Raw genomic sequence first — 15,000 nt, 5'->3', positions numbered from 1 at the left:
GTTGTTTTCCAGTTTGAAAAATTTGGTCTCAAATTGCACTTAAAATCAATAAGCTTATTAAGAAGCTAACTATAGCAGCTTATCCCTATTCTAAGAAATGTTAATCTTCAAAATATTTATTTTTCTACTGGGTAATCCTTTACTGCGGTCAAAAAGAATTTCAGAGAAGAATTTGCAGAGCTACAGCACTGAAGCAATACTGTTGACTGCTACATTGGCTTTACTCTTGCACTAAACTATTCGGAGAATTTCCTTCTGATATCATGTGATAATGAATGATGTTGGAAGTTGTTGTTTAGAGCGTCAAATTTATTCCAATAATTATTTCAAGATCGAAAATGAAAGTAATGGATCAGCTGAAAATCACACAAAATGTCAAGATTTTAAAGCTCCTGTATTTCGTTTGATTTAGCAGAATAATTCATAATTAGCCTTTTGTTGAATTCTGTGCGGGGTTTTATATTCCATATTGAAATCTTTTTTTAACCATGTCGTATTGTCAGGGCTGCTGGGGTTCATACAAAAGAAATGCAAAACAAAATAATTCTTACCACATGGGAGTTAGTGATAGACAAGTTGTCCTTCAGTCGAAGCAATGCTTGGACAAGTTCCTGCTTTTCCTGTTCTTTGAGAAATAATGATCGTTGCATGTTTTTGACCTCCTCAACCAAGCTCGGAATATCTTCTCTCCTACAACCACCATTTGAGGACAACTTTCTGTCCACTTTCTTTAACCTTTTGTATCCTTCTTCCTGAGCTTGCACTTCACCTGAAACGACGGCCATCTCTTGTTTGAGACCTTCAACCTGCAAAAGGAGAAGAATTACAGTTTTATTGTCATCAAAAGCAAGAGATACAATAATCTGTTTCCTATAAAAATGTCCTCTTAAAGGGAACATAGATGTTGTCTACCCCTGAGTTACCATGGGTCTTTTCTGCTTTCAGACTAGTGAATATGTGCTGTGCATCCCTAGGAAGCAGCACCAAGCAATTTCAGTATTGTGTTAAGTAGACCTACTGAGAAAATTTGAAGAAAAAGAGACTTGTAGACCATAGCGGCACTTTGACCCTGTACTGTTATAATAGTCTCCAGCCTCTTTGAACAAATCGATTTTTGTGAGAATTATTCATCATTACCCTGCACTTGGCTTGTGATATTTCCACCTTCAGCTGGTTAACATCATATTTGCTAGCAATGGAGCTGACCGTTGAACTTGACGATGATGAGCTTAAGCTTCCCTGTTTGACATGCTTTGGGTGTGGCTCCTGGTGTCTCTGCATTCTCTCAAGCTCCGAAGTCCAAAACTGAACCTGGCATAGAGCAAGATTCATGAGGCATGTGTCAGTTGGAATAATAAATTCAGTAAAAATTAATGGCACTGTCTAGCAGATTAGAATGGAAGTGACATCAACCATGTTTAATTAAGTTACACGATGAGCAAACCAGTAGACCTGTAAGAAGCCCAGTGAAACTCATTCCTCTTCGCAACAAAACAAACACCTGACAAGAACTCAAGAATCCCAGAGTAACGTAAGGCATAAGGTGTGTAAGTACATGTGAACATGTATTTCTGTGTTGTGTGCTCAACTGACAGCAGTTGCTGACATAGGCTTGTAGCAAGGAGGGTGAGACTAAATGCTTCTATGCACACTCCAGGATAACAGGCTTGGAGACTGAAAAAAACCCTTTAAATCCCACCTGTTGAGCTTATGGGGTAAACTTTGTCAACGGTCACAGACTCAATGAATTTGAAGCAAAGATTCTAACCATGCATTTGCGACCAGTGCTATCTCGACAGAAAATGAGACTAAACCTACACGGGTTAACAGAAATAACTTTGTTTTCTTTTACACTTTAAAATGTTACCTCTTCACATGCCACATCCAATCTCTGCTTCTTTATGTCAAGGATGTTTTGCTTTGCCTGAAATTAAACGTTCAATGACATGATCACACTGTATGTTAATGTCAAATTACTAATATACTTTAAAGTAGGTCTACACCAAGTAATTTCAAAAGTCCAGATAAAGTAATAATATTTATTACTGTTATTATTATTAGTATTGTTGGAAGAGATCCTTTTCCAAGTTCAGAGAAGGGGAGACTCGTCGAAGGCTGTATGATACAAGGCTGCTGCCTAAGAAAATTTTAAAGGGGCCCTCAGAGCTAAACGCTGAGAACTTAGGAGCCCAACATATGAAGTGAAAGGTGTTGCTGTGAAAAATTAAGGAGCCCAGAGCTATTCTTTGGGAGCCCCAGGCTACCGGGCTCCTGTTAGGCAACAGCCTTGTGATAGTAAGGATGAGATGCTCACTGTGTGTACGGAAATCCTTATCACTTGAAAACACATTTATCTACTTCCTTTACATTCTGAAAATTTCATAAAACTTTGTTTGCATGGAGAGGTGCCATGACCCCAGCCATGCAATACCCAATTTACATTTTCTTACATTTCAAAGCATTGTCAATACTGTCTTGATATCATGAAATTAAATTTCAAAAGATCGCCTTCCAGTGACAAAGATGACAGTCCTAAAATTTTGAATTTTTCTTACACATGAGCCATTTGAATAATAAAGTATTGGTATTTTTCAATGAACAAGTTATTTACTATCGTGCTACCTTCAAATCAGACTGTGCAACCACTAAATAATCAGACAACATGGTTTCTCTCTTCTGCCTCCATTGTATGCGTGGGTCTTCAAGTTGTTGTGCACCTAAGCATTGCCAAGAAATAATTATTTTAAACTTCAAGACATGGGGACTGGCACCAAGGCTTGGTGAGACATATTTTCTAACTTCCTTGTCATGTCAAATAACATTTTTTTCACAAAGAGTATCTTGCTTCTTCCCAAGGGTGTGTGCTTCTTTTGCCATGATTTCCCCCCCCCCCCCCCCCACTCCCAACTTCCCCACATAACATGACATGGCTGGGTTACATGTACCATATTTGCCCTTCTTCCTGAACAACATCATATCGGAGAGGCAAGGGCAAGAACAAATGTACCAACAGCTGGACAGAAAAAGGAGACAAATAACAGTACAAACTGTTTGGACTTGGACGACTGGGGACTACGCATTCGTGCACAGCTCAAGAACTTTGAATTCTCTCCATATAATAAATTGGATGCCACAAAAAATGGTGCTCTTCACATAAAACCACAAGGAAAAGTGAACAGGTAGAAGCAACTGGAAAATCAATGTCTGATAAAAACAATTTTGAACAGTGGCTTGCAACCAGATTTCCCTACCACCCAGCGTCCCAAAGGCAAAAGGCTCTTGCGACGCACCCATGCCACGCTATACAATGTACCATAGAAAACTTTTATTCTTCTCACCAGTATCATAGAAAGCTAAATGGTGTATCAGGATTGAAAGAGAATACTAAATTATTTTAAATTTACCTGTATTGTGATCAATAAAATACTTTCCAAGAACTATGTCATTGACCTCCTCCCAACCAAATGGTAATTCTGCAAACAAAAAATAAAAAATTATTGTAATCAGCACTGCTGATCAGGAATTCAAAATTTGTCTGAGAAATCATACATTTGTGACAATGAATGTAAACACGTCTTTGGCCCAAAGCACAACTATACTCTGATAAGAGTGTCTATGGTAACCAATGGAATAACTTATTAATCTTAATGAAAATCACTTTAAATCAACAAGAGATGCTTTATATCTGTTAATTTAGAATACGCACTTGCACAAAGTCACTTAATGAACATTAATGCATGCATCTAATCGCTAATTACCAGTGCAATATGTGCACGTACTGTATTGAGTGGCATAATTCGATGATCATCACAATGACTTATGTTATTGTCTTTGTGCAATATATTATAGATTAACAACTGTGTTGCTAGGAAGGGGCTGGGTGCCTGAGACATCCTGGAGCTTCCACTGCCAGCTCCAAGAGGGATAATGTACACATGGCTGGCAGAACATGACAACACAGCCAGCCAGCCCCCAATGCAACTGAGAAGATAGGAACCCAAAATAGACGCAACAGCTCTCAACAATGTTAGGACATGCAACTTGTATTATATGTATGAGAAGGATACAACCCATAAGACTGCGTAAACGTACAAAATTCCACTGCCATCTTGTTTTCAATATGTTAATGTGTTTTTATCTCCATGGAGACCACATGTAATGTGTGTGTGTGGGCACAACAATGTTGGAGGAGCTGTGCAAAAGGATCCCACATTGTTGCCCTACCCTTTGAAGGTCACAAAATAAACATGGAGAAATAATTGTTGGCTTGAAAGTTTGACCAGTTTCAAATTTCATGCAACAACTCCCAACAAAGCACAACTAGACGTGCAAATGGACACAACATGTTAACACCCCACAATGTTGGGAGTTGTTGGCTGATGATGTTGTGTCCGCTTGCGCCAGGCTTAAGGTACTGAATGTGCAATCCAATGCACTTTACATAATGTGTGGTTCCAGAAAATATCCATACCCCTCCCACGGAGGGTTACGGAAATTCCGAGGGGTAGAGGGGTCTGAAAGAGGCAAATTTCCGAAGGGGAGGGGGGTACATAAAGAGCCTTTTTTTCCAGAGGGTTTGAAATGCGATCGCATAAACACTTACGTACTTTTCCAATTGATTCTTCAAGGTAACCAAGAAAACTGGAAAATTCTATCCGTTGAAATAAACGTAAGATTCCTTGTCATATATTTTCCACTATTATTCCGCCGCCAGACGACACAGATAGCACTGAGAAACTTAGACTGCGAGCAGTCCCTTAGGATGGTCGCGCGAGCGAGGAAAACGTGTGTGAGGAAATCGAGCGAAGCGAGCGAAAGCCGAGGGGAAGCTGGGGAGAAGGCGGGAAAGGAGGCAGGCCTCTCTCCAGTTTCCCTCTCTCCAGTCCTGCCGAGCTTAGACTTGACTGAAGAGGGACTGCTTGCAGTTTATGAGAAACTCTCCTGAGCAGCACGTTCGACGTGAAGTAAAAAAAAAATTGCCGCCTTTTAAAGATCTTTAAAGCTTGTTTTTAGCTTGAACGCATCTGTTGCTTTTTCAGATGGCATTATTTGTGCAGTCAGTTGATTGAGATCATTTGTTTATACTCATGTTATTCCCGTTCAGTACAAAATTCCCGCGAATTTCGATCCTTCGATAACCAGGTTATGAAATAGTTTCATCGTTATCCGTGTAGTTACGAGTTTGTAAATGTTAGCAAAGTGGATAATTTCAGTGCCATAATTTTGTCCTGACGTATTTGTAGCCGTCGACGGCGATGAGAGACAGCGAAGGTTTCATTTGGAAGTTTAGTTACCGGATTGAACTTGAAAGTATGTTTCACACATGAAAGTGAGACCAGTTGAAAAATCCTAAGGAATAAAAAATGTACTGTCATTTACAAACTACAGAGACAAAGCGTATAACTTTATTGAAGTGTTCTTGCTGAAAGACAAAAATTTAAGCGACATTTGATAAACAGGTGTTGAAAAAAACATGTTGCGTGACGGCTTATGATTCCCGCTGATAAGCGAAGTCAGTTCACAGCAACACACACGAAAAATAATGTAAACAGTATGGTTCACAAATTATACTACTGTGGATAAAAATTACACCCGCAACATAAAAAAATATCATAGAGATCAGCACTGAGGTATTTTCCCGAGTTTCGCTGTGACAGCAAAAATAACTCTGCAATAAATAGTTTCCTGTGTGTGCAACGTAATTTGATATGTTGTTTTGACTACGCATAAATTTAAACTTCGACTGGGTTACAAAACGTATACGATAGACTTAAAATAGCTTCAACTCTCAGTTCTTTTTTTTGATTTTTGAATGAATTTACTTCTTTTAATTGAACAGAGAAAAGGTCAGCCAGTTGCCAGGACATTAAAGGGTTAAATAAGCTCAGTTGTTAGTTTGAACATTTCAAAGCGTCTGTGAATACATCTAGAATTTCCACAGTCGTTTTTGGGAGAATGAAATTTTTATTACAGCTCTTATTACAGTCTCCTTTTTTCCAAGGGGTATGGGAGACCAAGTGGAAAAATCATGGAAATTCCAGGGGGTGGGGGGAGTAACGTGAAGCCCTCTGGAACGGAAAATCCAGTGGGGTGGGGGGTCAAACTGGAAAAAACCCTCCGTGGGGGGGGTATGGATATTTTCTGGAACCACACAATGACTCCAATGTGGTCACTCCTTGCTGCAGATGTAGAGCAGAAGTGTAAATACTTTTTTTAATGCTTATATTACCCATTGACTCCTGGGGGTTCCCCAATAACGATTAAAATCATCTGGCGTTAGACAGAGTAAAATACTAAGTATGGCCGGTTTAGGCCAGTTTAGGGGTAAAAGAGTTAAGGAAATAAAAGGCAAGCAATGTTCAAAATTCTGTTTGCAGGGAAAAAAAAACAGGCATCGTTCCATTAAAATAGCTTGACTACATACCATCCCCAACACAATCGGCAAACGTCATTGGCTTGGTTAGCCTACAACAGAGAATAAATAATAATTTCATTAGTTTTTATTAATACATCAATAGTTCGATCCTATCCTCCAGTCTGTAGATCCTGATACCTTCAATCATTTTTCACAGAAAAGAATGCAAAAGGATTGATGTACATGTTATAAAAATTGAACATTTTCTGTTCGGGGAGGAGAATTAATGAAACATTGGTAAGAGAATGTGTGTCCCATCAATGAGCATGAAAGGAAAAAGAATCCATGCACAATTGATACAATTATTCCACTATAATTTGTTACTAAAATCCAGTAACAGGAATAACCTTGACGATCTAAGATCATAAGTCAGGCTCTAGCTATATGTGCAATTTGCTCACTGATACCTCATTTGAAGTCTGGTTTGATTCTGGTAACTTACAGATCGTTGTTAAATCATTTGTTTCCTTTGCTACTTTGAGTTTGCAGGATGACTTGCAATGACATGTACTCTCATTGACAAAGAAGTTCACAGTCATCGACTGTGGCTCTGATAGGGCTGGAAACTCACAGCACACAAACTTGCAAATTTTAAATTTGAACATCTTGAGATAACAAACCGTTGAAAAATTCCAATCATCTTAATTATTCTATTCCTAAGTTTAAGAGCAATCAAAGCTCTGATGGATGATTTCTTTTATAATCTCACAATATGTTGCGATGGATTGCCTTTACTAAAACAACATGATCACACAATGCAAGATGCTAACCACAAGACTTGCTAAAGATTCTAAAGAAACCTTAAATGAACAAAAAAGATGGTTACATTTCAAATTGCCATTGTTTATTTATCAAGTCTTTCAGACAAAAAGAATGTTCTAGAAGATGAAAGAGACATAAAAATTGTCCTGTTGCACATTTTGGGCTCAGTATCAAATGATATATTTGGCTTTGAAATGATCATTGTACTTTTCGATCAGTTTACCGTCTGATCAATTAGACTGATGAGAATGCAGATTCTGATGACAAATTAACATCAATATTGAAATAGTTCAATTTTCGTAAAAGCTTTGTCAGTCTGTAGTGACTCTGCAGCATGAAAAATATCCTTCACTAGCAATAATTTGACCCGAATTGCCCAAGCAAATGAAATCAATTACAACAAAACAGTTTACACACACACTACAAGAGAGTTATTATATAACAAAAAAATCCATAAACCATCATTTAAACACAGCTCAGATAAATGTGTATGAAATTCACAAAAACGTCTTCATCTCACGCCAAGAATTTGACGAAATTTCTGCAAATCACACAACCATAACATTTAGTTCCTTTCTGGCTAATAACCAATATGAGGCTTATTTGAGTGAGTGAAGTGAAATGGCCCTGCACTTCAACATCAAAACTGCATGTGAGAAAAAGTAACACTTTTTTTATCATTAATTTAAGTCAATAATATTATTGTTCAAATAAGCCTAAATTATGGCCACATATCCTGGCAAATAAACCAATAAAAAAAACTGTTACTTCCACACGCTGAAATGGTCTGACTAGGTGTCATCTATTATTGTTATCACTCATTAGGGCATAATTAATTGAAAGGACGAAAATTGCAACAATTGACATCTATTACTCTATGAATATATTCCAAGCATTCTTGTTCCAGATGCAACCTTTGTTGCATGAAGCACTAACTTTTGCAAACAACATTGTAAATCCTATAAAATGAATGTCACAGAGACATTAAATTAATCCTATCTCTCTTGACAAAACAGAAAACATGAATGCATTACTGTTATGGCAAGAGAAATAAACGGTCTACATTCACCTACATTTCAGTAGATCTCGCAAAAGCTACAAGTTTTGCCATTGCAAGCCGTCTAAGCATTATGTGGGATATATTTAACCATTATTTATGCCCAAAAAGGAGACAGATCAATAATTCAATTACATGTACTTTGGCACCTTGCCACAGATTAGTCAACTAGTGTGTACAAGTAGAATTCTTTAAGTAAAAATTTCACAGTCCAATTTTCACATTGTTTCATCAGCATTTCTTGGCTAAAAACCCCAAAAGCATGCTTTGACATTACGAAGGAGACAAGTTGAGAACAACAGTCCCAAATGACATTCAAAATACCTAAAATATGGTGAAAAAATATTGGAGTGTGTTCATTATGTAGATACACAACAAAGCATTCTTTCGAAGCCCTATTCCACTGTGAGAAATGCCAACAAGAAATTTATACATCTTCAACATGCAATATAAATGAGACGTTTGAGCTTCTATACAAAAGGACAAAAGAATGCCGGTTATATTTGTTGGGCTAACAGTGATATCAATAAAGCGATTTCAAGCTTAAAGTTAACAATAATTAATATCCAAGAGAACCTTTAGTTCAATTTTTCAATATATAAAATAGAGTTAATTAAAGAAAGTTCTATTTGCAAGTGTAGTCTCTTAACTTTATCGAGGAACGGCATAATTGAATGCGCATTTAGCTCAGGAGAAACAATCTGAGGAAAGGTTTATTATTTTTAGATGCGGGTAACGTGTTTTCATAAGCCGTCATTAAATATATATCTTGTTGTGTTCCATCGCCTCTTAGGTATTTAAGCTAACTTTAGGAAGGTATCTCTTTCGTGAGTAATCCAAGCATCCAATGTACTTCGGAACGCTGAAAAACATTCCGTGCTTTTAAAAGCTACCAAAGGGCTAAATGACGATTAACTTTGAATAGGCGACATAGCGATCGATCAATCGATATAGGAATTGTATGCTTTCGGTCACGAGGTCCCTCGCAGGCCACGAACAACTCGTTTTCTTCCAAAAAACAGGCCAGCAGAACTTTTCACGAAGTATCGAAAACCGTCTTTCGATTTTGTAAAGTCGTTAACCAACATAACTTAAGGAGGAAAGGATCAATGCGATCGCATTTGGAGAATTTGTGGAATTGTGTGTATAGCGAATTTGACGTAACAATTTCCTCCAGCACTTCAGACAACAAGAAATATCTTACTGTAATTACAGGGTTTTCACGCCAAATGTCGACGCTTGTAAGCATTTATGAAATTTCAGCGGACGAGAGGAAAAAAGTTAGTTGGCAGAGGCTGAGAGAAAAATGTAACTGCATAGCTGACATATTTGGGGATAAAACCTCAAATGGGAAAGCCGATAAAATAAAGCGACAGTTACGAAGGCAAGACAGGCCACAAGTGCTTGAAGCAAAGTTTGCCCTGTTTTTGAGACAGCAATAACACGACAAAACACGATCATACAGTAAACTTTAAAGCTCAAACTCATTTAACCCCCCAAAATAGGTAAATTCCTTAAAAATAGCTTTAATACTTCTGGTGCCATATGATAATGGTTCGAACCATTGTTCCCTTTAACATAACGAAGAGACTATTTGCTTCATACAGCAGACAATTAATGTGAGTTCTGCTTTCAAAATTAAGCAAATGGCCGCTTCAGACTTGAGTTAAAACAATTAAACATAGGAATTCGCACACCGTAGTTATTATACGCTTCACTTCCTCTACATGAACTCACCGGTCTCGCGGATCGACCCATGAGGTTCTTTTCGTGTTGTGGTCGATAAAATAAACTCGACCGTCGAAGTCCTTTCCCTCTTCCCATCCTAAAGGCAACGGCACCTCACATGTTTTCTTCTTTGGCATACTTCAGGCTACCCTAATCACTTGCATCCATGTTTTTGTCCCATACTAAACCAGCAGCGGTTACTCAATTTGAATTCGTCACTTCTAGGCCATGTCCGTTCATTAGCATTGTTCCATAATTCGTTTGTCTGTGCGTACTGCGTGGTTAACCGCAACAACGCGCCAAATCGTGGCAAAAGCTTGCAGAAAACTTTCGGGTTAGATTTCGGTCATATGCAGAGCTTCTAAATTTACACTCTGTCTAGCTATTTGGACAAGTTATTTCGCTGCGAGATCGCTGTGTTTGATATGTGCATTGTTTGAGAAAATAAACCAATAAGCGACCGGCTTTCACAATAGCGCCCGGTATGGTGTTTGCGGTTCGAATCTTTGAGATACTTCCACTGTAAAGATCTCCGCCCCTGTTGTGTGTCATTATTAAGTGACATCGTTGATTGGTTGACAAGATTGTGACCTATTGTCCGGGCACTTAACAGCTGCGAAATTCCGCGCGAGCAAATCATAGCCCGATGACAACACATGCCGGAACAAACTCCTTGGGATCAACCATCACATATCGCGCGGTATCTCAGCTTTATCTCGGGTGAAATCTTTAATGAAACACGTCTCGGAAAATGGTTTATTCTTAGACTACATTCATTGTTGATCTAATGGAGACAGTGTTTCTCGGTTCGCTCTGTTTTCGGTCCTTTTTTCACTGCTTCGTGAGAAAATCCTTGCCTCACTTAAGAATTGCGTTTCCGTCCCACAGGGCAATGTAAAGCTTCTCCGGAATTTTATTTTTGCTAAATCTTTGAAGCCAGAGACACGTAATATACCGGCCTATTTAGGCTTTGTGGAGCTTAAAGGTCAGTCTTTGGACCCACTTTTTTAAAGCCTCGGGAGATAAAGAAATTCTCTAAAAAGGGACATCAAAGTTCATCCCGCACGTTCCAATCATTTCACAACTAAATCATAAGTACCCTTGCCGTAGTCATGAAAATCGTTTCTGTGTTGTTTGCGTGTCACGAAATCTATAATATTGACTGAAAAACAACGGGGAAAGCAAACGTTATTTTACATGAAAAGTGCTAGGGCGGATAGCCTCAGGAAATGCGAAGAATAGCTACATGTCCTGTTCGACAAATTCCTTAGTTTCTTAATCATTCCCCAGGGTCAACTACGGGGTCATCTGGTATCCTTCCAAACCATGTCAAACACAGGCGCGCGCGATCTTGAGCCAAGTGGCGCCTGCGTACATACACAGTGAGACTTCTCTTCTCGATTTCCGGTGCGCGTTGGAGATGGAAGACGGCTTCTCCATGCCAATCGTTGCGGTAGACCAGCCAAGAAAGACCTATAGACGGACTGACGATCTCTGACCCTTATGCAAAAAAGCGAGCTGCGTGAAACAGCACTAATATTTTATCGAGAAACGTCTCTGTGTACGTAAACTAGGTACTCCTCATCAAGGGCGCCCAAGTGGCACCAAGGCCAGCACTCACCGTCAATTCCCATTTATTTACATAAAATTCTTGTTTAATGCTGCAGTTTTTCAATATGATGCATGTGAGTTTTGTCAAATGGTCAAAAATGCTCAAACATCTTAAATACAAAAAAAGTAATTGACTGACAAAGGATGCTAAAGTCTTTAATAACTTCGAAGCCTGCAGGGTCTACAAGATTCAAGTAACTCCTTAAAAACGTGGCGTGAAAGAAAAGACAACGCCGATCACAAATGTGAAGAATTTAGCCAAGCCAGAAAGATTAGTTTATCATTTTGATGAACTTGTATCTGAGTTGTTTCACATAATTTTCAGAGTGTTTTAGCTTCGGATATGTTATGTAAGTTTTTAGCAAACACTTTCTCAGGGGGTATTTACATGAGACCGGGACGAAGTCAGACCGGCATGAGTACGTTCGTATCGGCATGAAACCGGCCTGACAATGAACTCAGTCCAGTCTGACTTCGCCTCGGTTGCTGGACCGAGCAGGGGCACCCAACGAACAATTTGTTGTAAAATGTATTATTATACCCCAGTTAATGAAAATAAATGTTATTAAGGCATTTTCAGGTGTTTTTCAGTGTTGCTGGGAAAACATTATCTGTTCCTTTTTCCCAGAAAGACACACAAGAAATTTCCCAGCCAGCTAGATAAAATTGGTTGGTTTCCCAGCCAGCTGATCAAATTTATTTCCCAGCCAGGAATTCCGCGCGCTTTCAAATCCCTCGATCCGAAACGACCGAACAAAAGCGACAAACGGGGACAAAACAGGATTTTTATCCGCAAGCGCAATCACTCTGACCAGCCGTCGTATGTTTGGGAGAGGGAAGGGGTTTTTTTTTTTTTTTTTTTTTTTTAGTCGTCCTCAGTCTTCAGAGTTTCTACAGCCAGCTCGGATTGAAATACTAGAAAAAATCAGTAATTCCCAGGCAAAACCTCTATCAATAACAAAGTTTCCCAGCCAGCTCATCCAAACACCTGTATTTTTGCCAGCCAGCAAGATTCCTCTGGGGAACAGATAATGTGAGGAACAGATTCGTTGGGTGCCCCTGACCGAGATGAGAAATTCTCTCACCGGTCTCAGTTCGTACCAGCCTCATGAAAATGACCACAAATCTCAGACCGGGACCAGATCGAAATTTCAAGCCTGTATGCTTTTTGGTCAGCCCATATATTTTTTAGACAAGACATATCATTTCATCCCGAAACCAGGTATTTGCAAAAATATCATGGCGGTACAAATTCATACCGGTCTGAGTTTCCGGTTCCGGTCTCATGTAAATACAAATATTTTCATTGTATATTTTGGCTACCTAAATTTAACATTGTTATTTATGCTTTTTTCCTGCTAAATTACTCAAAACAATGCTTCCGTAATGTGCCCTATTCCAAACCGGAGCCTTTGCGCTTGTACGGGGAAAGAAAGACATCTTTTGACAATAGCCTTGGTGGGGTTATTCACCCATTATTTTAAAAATGGGGTATAGTATGCCATGGCTCTTGTGCGTTTGAAAGGAGAACAAAAATAAACAAACAATATACGCATAATTAAGTTCACAAGCACCGGATTACATCCTTAAGTAAGTATGAGTATTTTCTTAATTTAATTTTGGTTTGTTTTCACATTTCAGTGACATGACACAATCAGCATCTCTGTTTATATGGTTTCGGGTACCCGACACTACCCCTCCCCTCCCCCCCCCGAATTACCATGGGTGAGATATTTTTCCAGTCATTTGTTTAAAAATTCTATCAATCGTTTACATGAGGAGGGCGAGACAACTCCGGGAGGCGGGTTGTCTCTACTCGGCAGATAAGGTAACCCCTGGTGGGCGAGACAACAATACGGGTTGTCGCTGTTTGGAAAAATTTTTCCCCTGTACGTGTTATTTGTCTTCTTTAAATATGCCTGATAATTGAGACCAACAGGCAAAGTAACACACGCTCAAACAAAATATTCGTAAAGGGGGAAGGAGGTAAATTTAAAATTGGACGGCCACAGTGATAATTACCCAAAAAATGGAGAGGATAATACGTATCTAACGTATTCAATAGCAAGATTGTCTACACAGAACATTTTGACGTGTTCCTAACAGCACAGCATTTATTTACTCTTGATCCAGAAGACGTCGGCGAAACACCAAAAGATAAACGATAAACCAAGCAGGTACCCTGTAGCGCGGACGGCTGTACACACGCTACCAAGCACGATCAAACGGCAAAAAGCTAGACAATTGCAATTGAATATCATTGTTGTTGTTTCATCTTTAACACACTCACTTTGGAGGTTGGTTGGCTGTATCTTGATATGCATTAATGTAACAGCGCGATGCTGTTAGTGAGTTTCAAATATGCTAGTCAATACTTGGCTGTGTAGCCGCGTGATGCGGTTCCAGTGGAGACCCACAAATTGACCCTTGCTCACCATAGAGTCTCCAGTAGCTCAGTGGTTAGAGCATCCGACTAGATCACGGAGGGTCGTGGGTTCAAATCCCATCTGGGACTCGGATATTTTTCCGAGTCTTCATTTCTCCTTACATTGAATATCATTGTTGTTGTTTCATCTTTAACACACTCAAGTAAATACACAAAGGAAAAAATACGTAATTAACCAACGGCACGCAAAAAAAAACTGGAACAAAAACGCCCAAACTCACAATTCTGTGCGCTTCTTGACCCAGAAGAACAAGACGCTGATGGGCGCTGAAGGCGACAAAAACTTGCGCATGCGCACCGGGATCATTTGACTTAGGTCGGCAAAGCGTTCATATGGCTATTGCATTAATGAATTCATGTGTAATGCCATTGCAGTAAAGCACTATTCTTCAATACCTGAACTGTAGATAGATAGATAGATAGATAGATAGCTTTATTACAATAACTCCTAGCAGCTCCCGGGCCGGCTGAAACATGACTTATTTTACAAATTAATTGTGTAAGGAAAATAGGAAAAAATATCTAAAACATGAATTATTTTACAAATTAATTGTGCAAGGAAATATGAAATATGAATGAATATATCTATTACTACATAAAAGGTTTAAAAATCTATTATAATATGAATGTCTATAAAATGTAAAATACTGTATATATCAATAATATTTACAAATAGATAATAAAGATTTGTATGATATTTGCGAAGATCTAGTAATGGCCGCTTTCTTAACTTTTATTCTGTAATCCAGTCACAGACGAATACTACGACATTTTCCCCTTTCCCGCCCAACGGAAGAAAAAATACCCCGAAAATCACATATACGGTTACTTTGGTTGGCAGTCAGTGTTAGAAAAAAATCTAAAAGAGATGTCGAGTGCCGTTCATAGTTTTAATGTCCATGCTGTAATTCACCTTTTTTTTTTCCGGTTGTAATTTTTTTTATATGGAAAAAAACCAAAACAAATTTTTTGTTTTGTATA

At 38.7% G+C, this 15,000-nt stretch overlaps 1 protein-coding gene and 1 non-coding gene across 2 annotated transcripts in view; one reads left to right on the top strand and one right to left on the bottom strand.

The window, feature by feature from the left end:
* Nucleotides 1-10,515, bottom strand: part of LOC138015255 (protein KIBRA-like) — a 22,407-nt gene extending 11,892 nt beyond the window's left edge. Inside the window, exons 1-7 of the mRNA XM_068862221.1 lie at nt 9,972-10,515; nt 6,425-6,465; nt 3,405-3,473; nt 2,623-2,717; nt 1,868-1,924; nt 1,138-1,311; nt 552-806 (exon numbers count right to left, since the gene is read on the bottom strand). Coding sequence (XP_068718322.1) covers nt 552-806; nt 1,138-1,311; nt 1,868-1,924; nt 2,623-2,717; nt 3,405-3,473; nt 6,425-6,465; nt 9,972-10,099 — 819 coding nt within the window. The 5' untranslated portion in view covers nt 10,100-10,515. The remainder of the gene's footprint in view (nt 1-551; nt 807-1,137; nt 1,312-1,867; nt 1,925-2,622; nt 2,718-3,404; nt 3,474-6,424; nt 6,466-9,971) is intronic.
* Nucleotides 10,516-14,014: 3,499 nt separating this feature from the next.
* Trnas-aga (transfer RNA serine (anticodon AGA)) lies at nt 14,015-14,088 on the top strand. Its single transcript has one exon. It is a non-coding gene; the product is annotated as a tRNA-Ser (tRNA).
* Nucleotides 14,089-15,000: the final 912 nt, after the last annotated feature.

This window comes from Montipora capricornis, chromosome 9, assembly GCF_036669925.1.
Source record: "Montipora capricornis isolate CH-2021 chromosome 9, ASM3666992v2, whole genome shotgun sequence".
Lineage (NCBI taxonomy): Eukaryota > Metazoa > Cnidaria > Anthozoa > Scleractinia > Acroporidae > Montipora > Montipora capricornis.
This window is presented reverse-complemented; position numbering and strand designations above follow the sequence as displayed.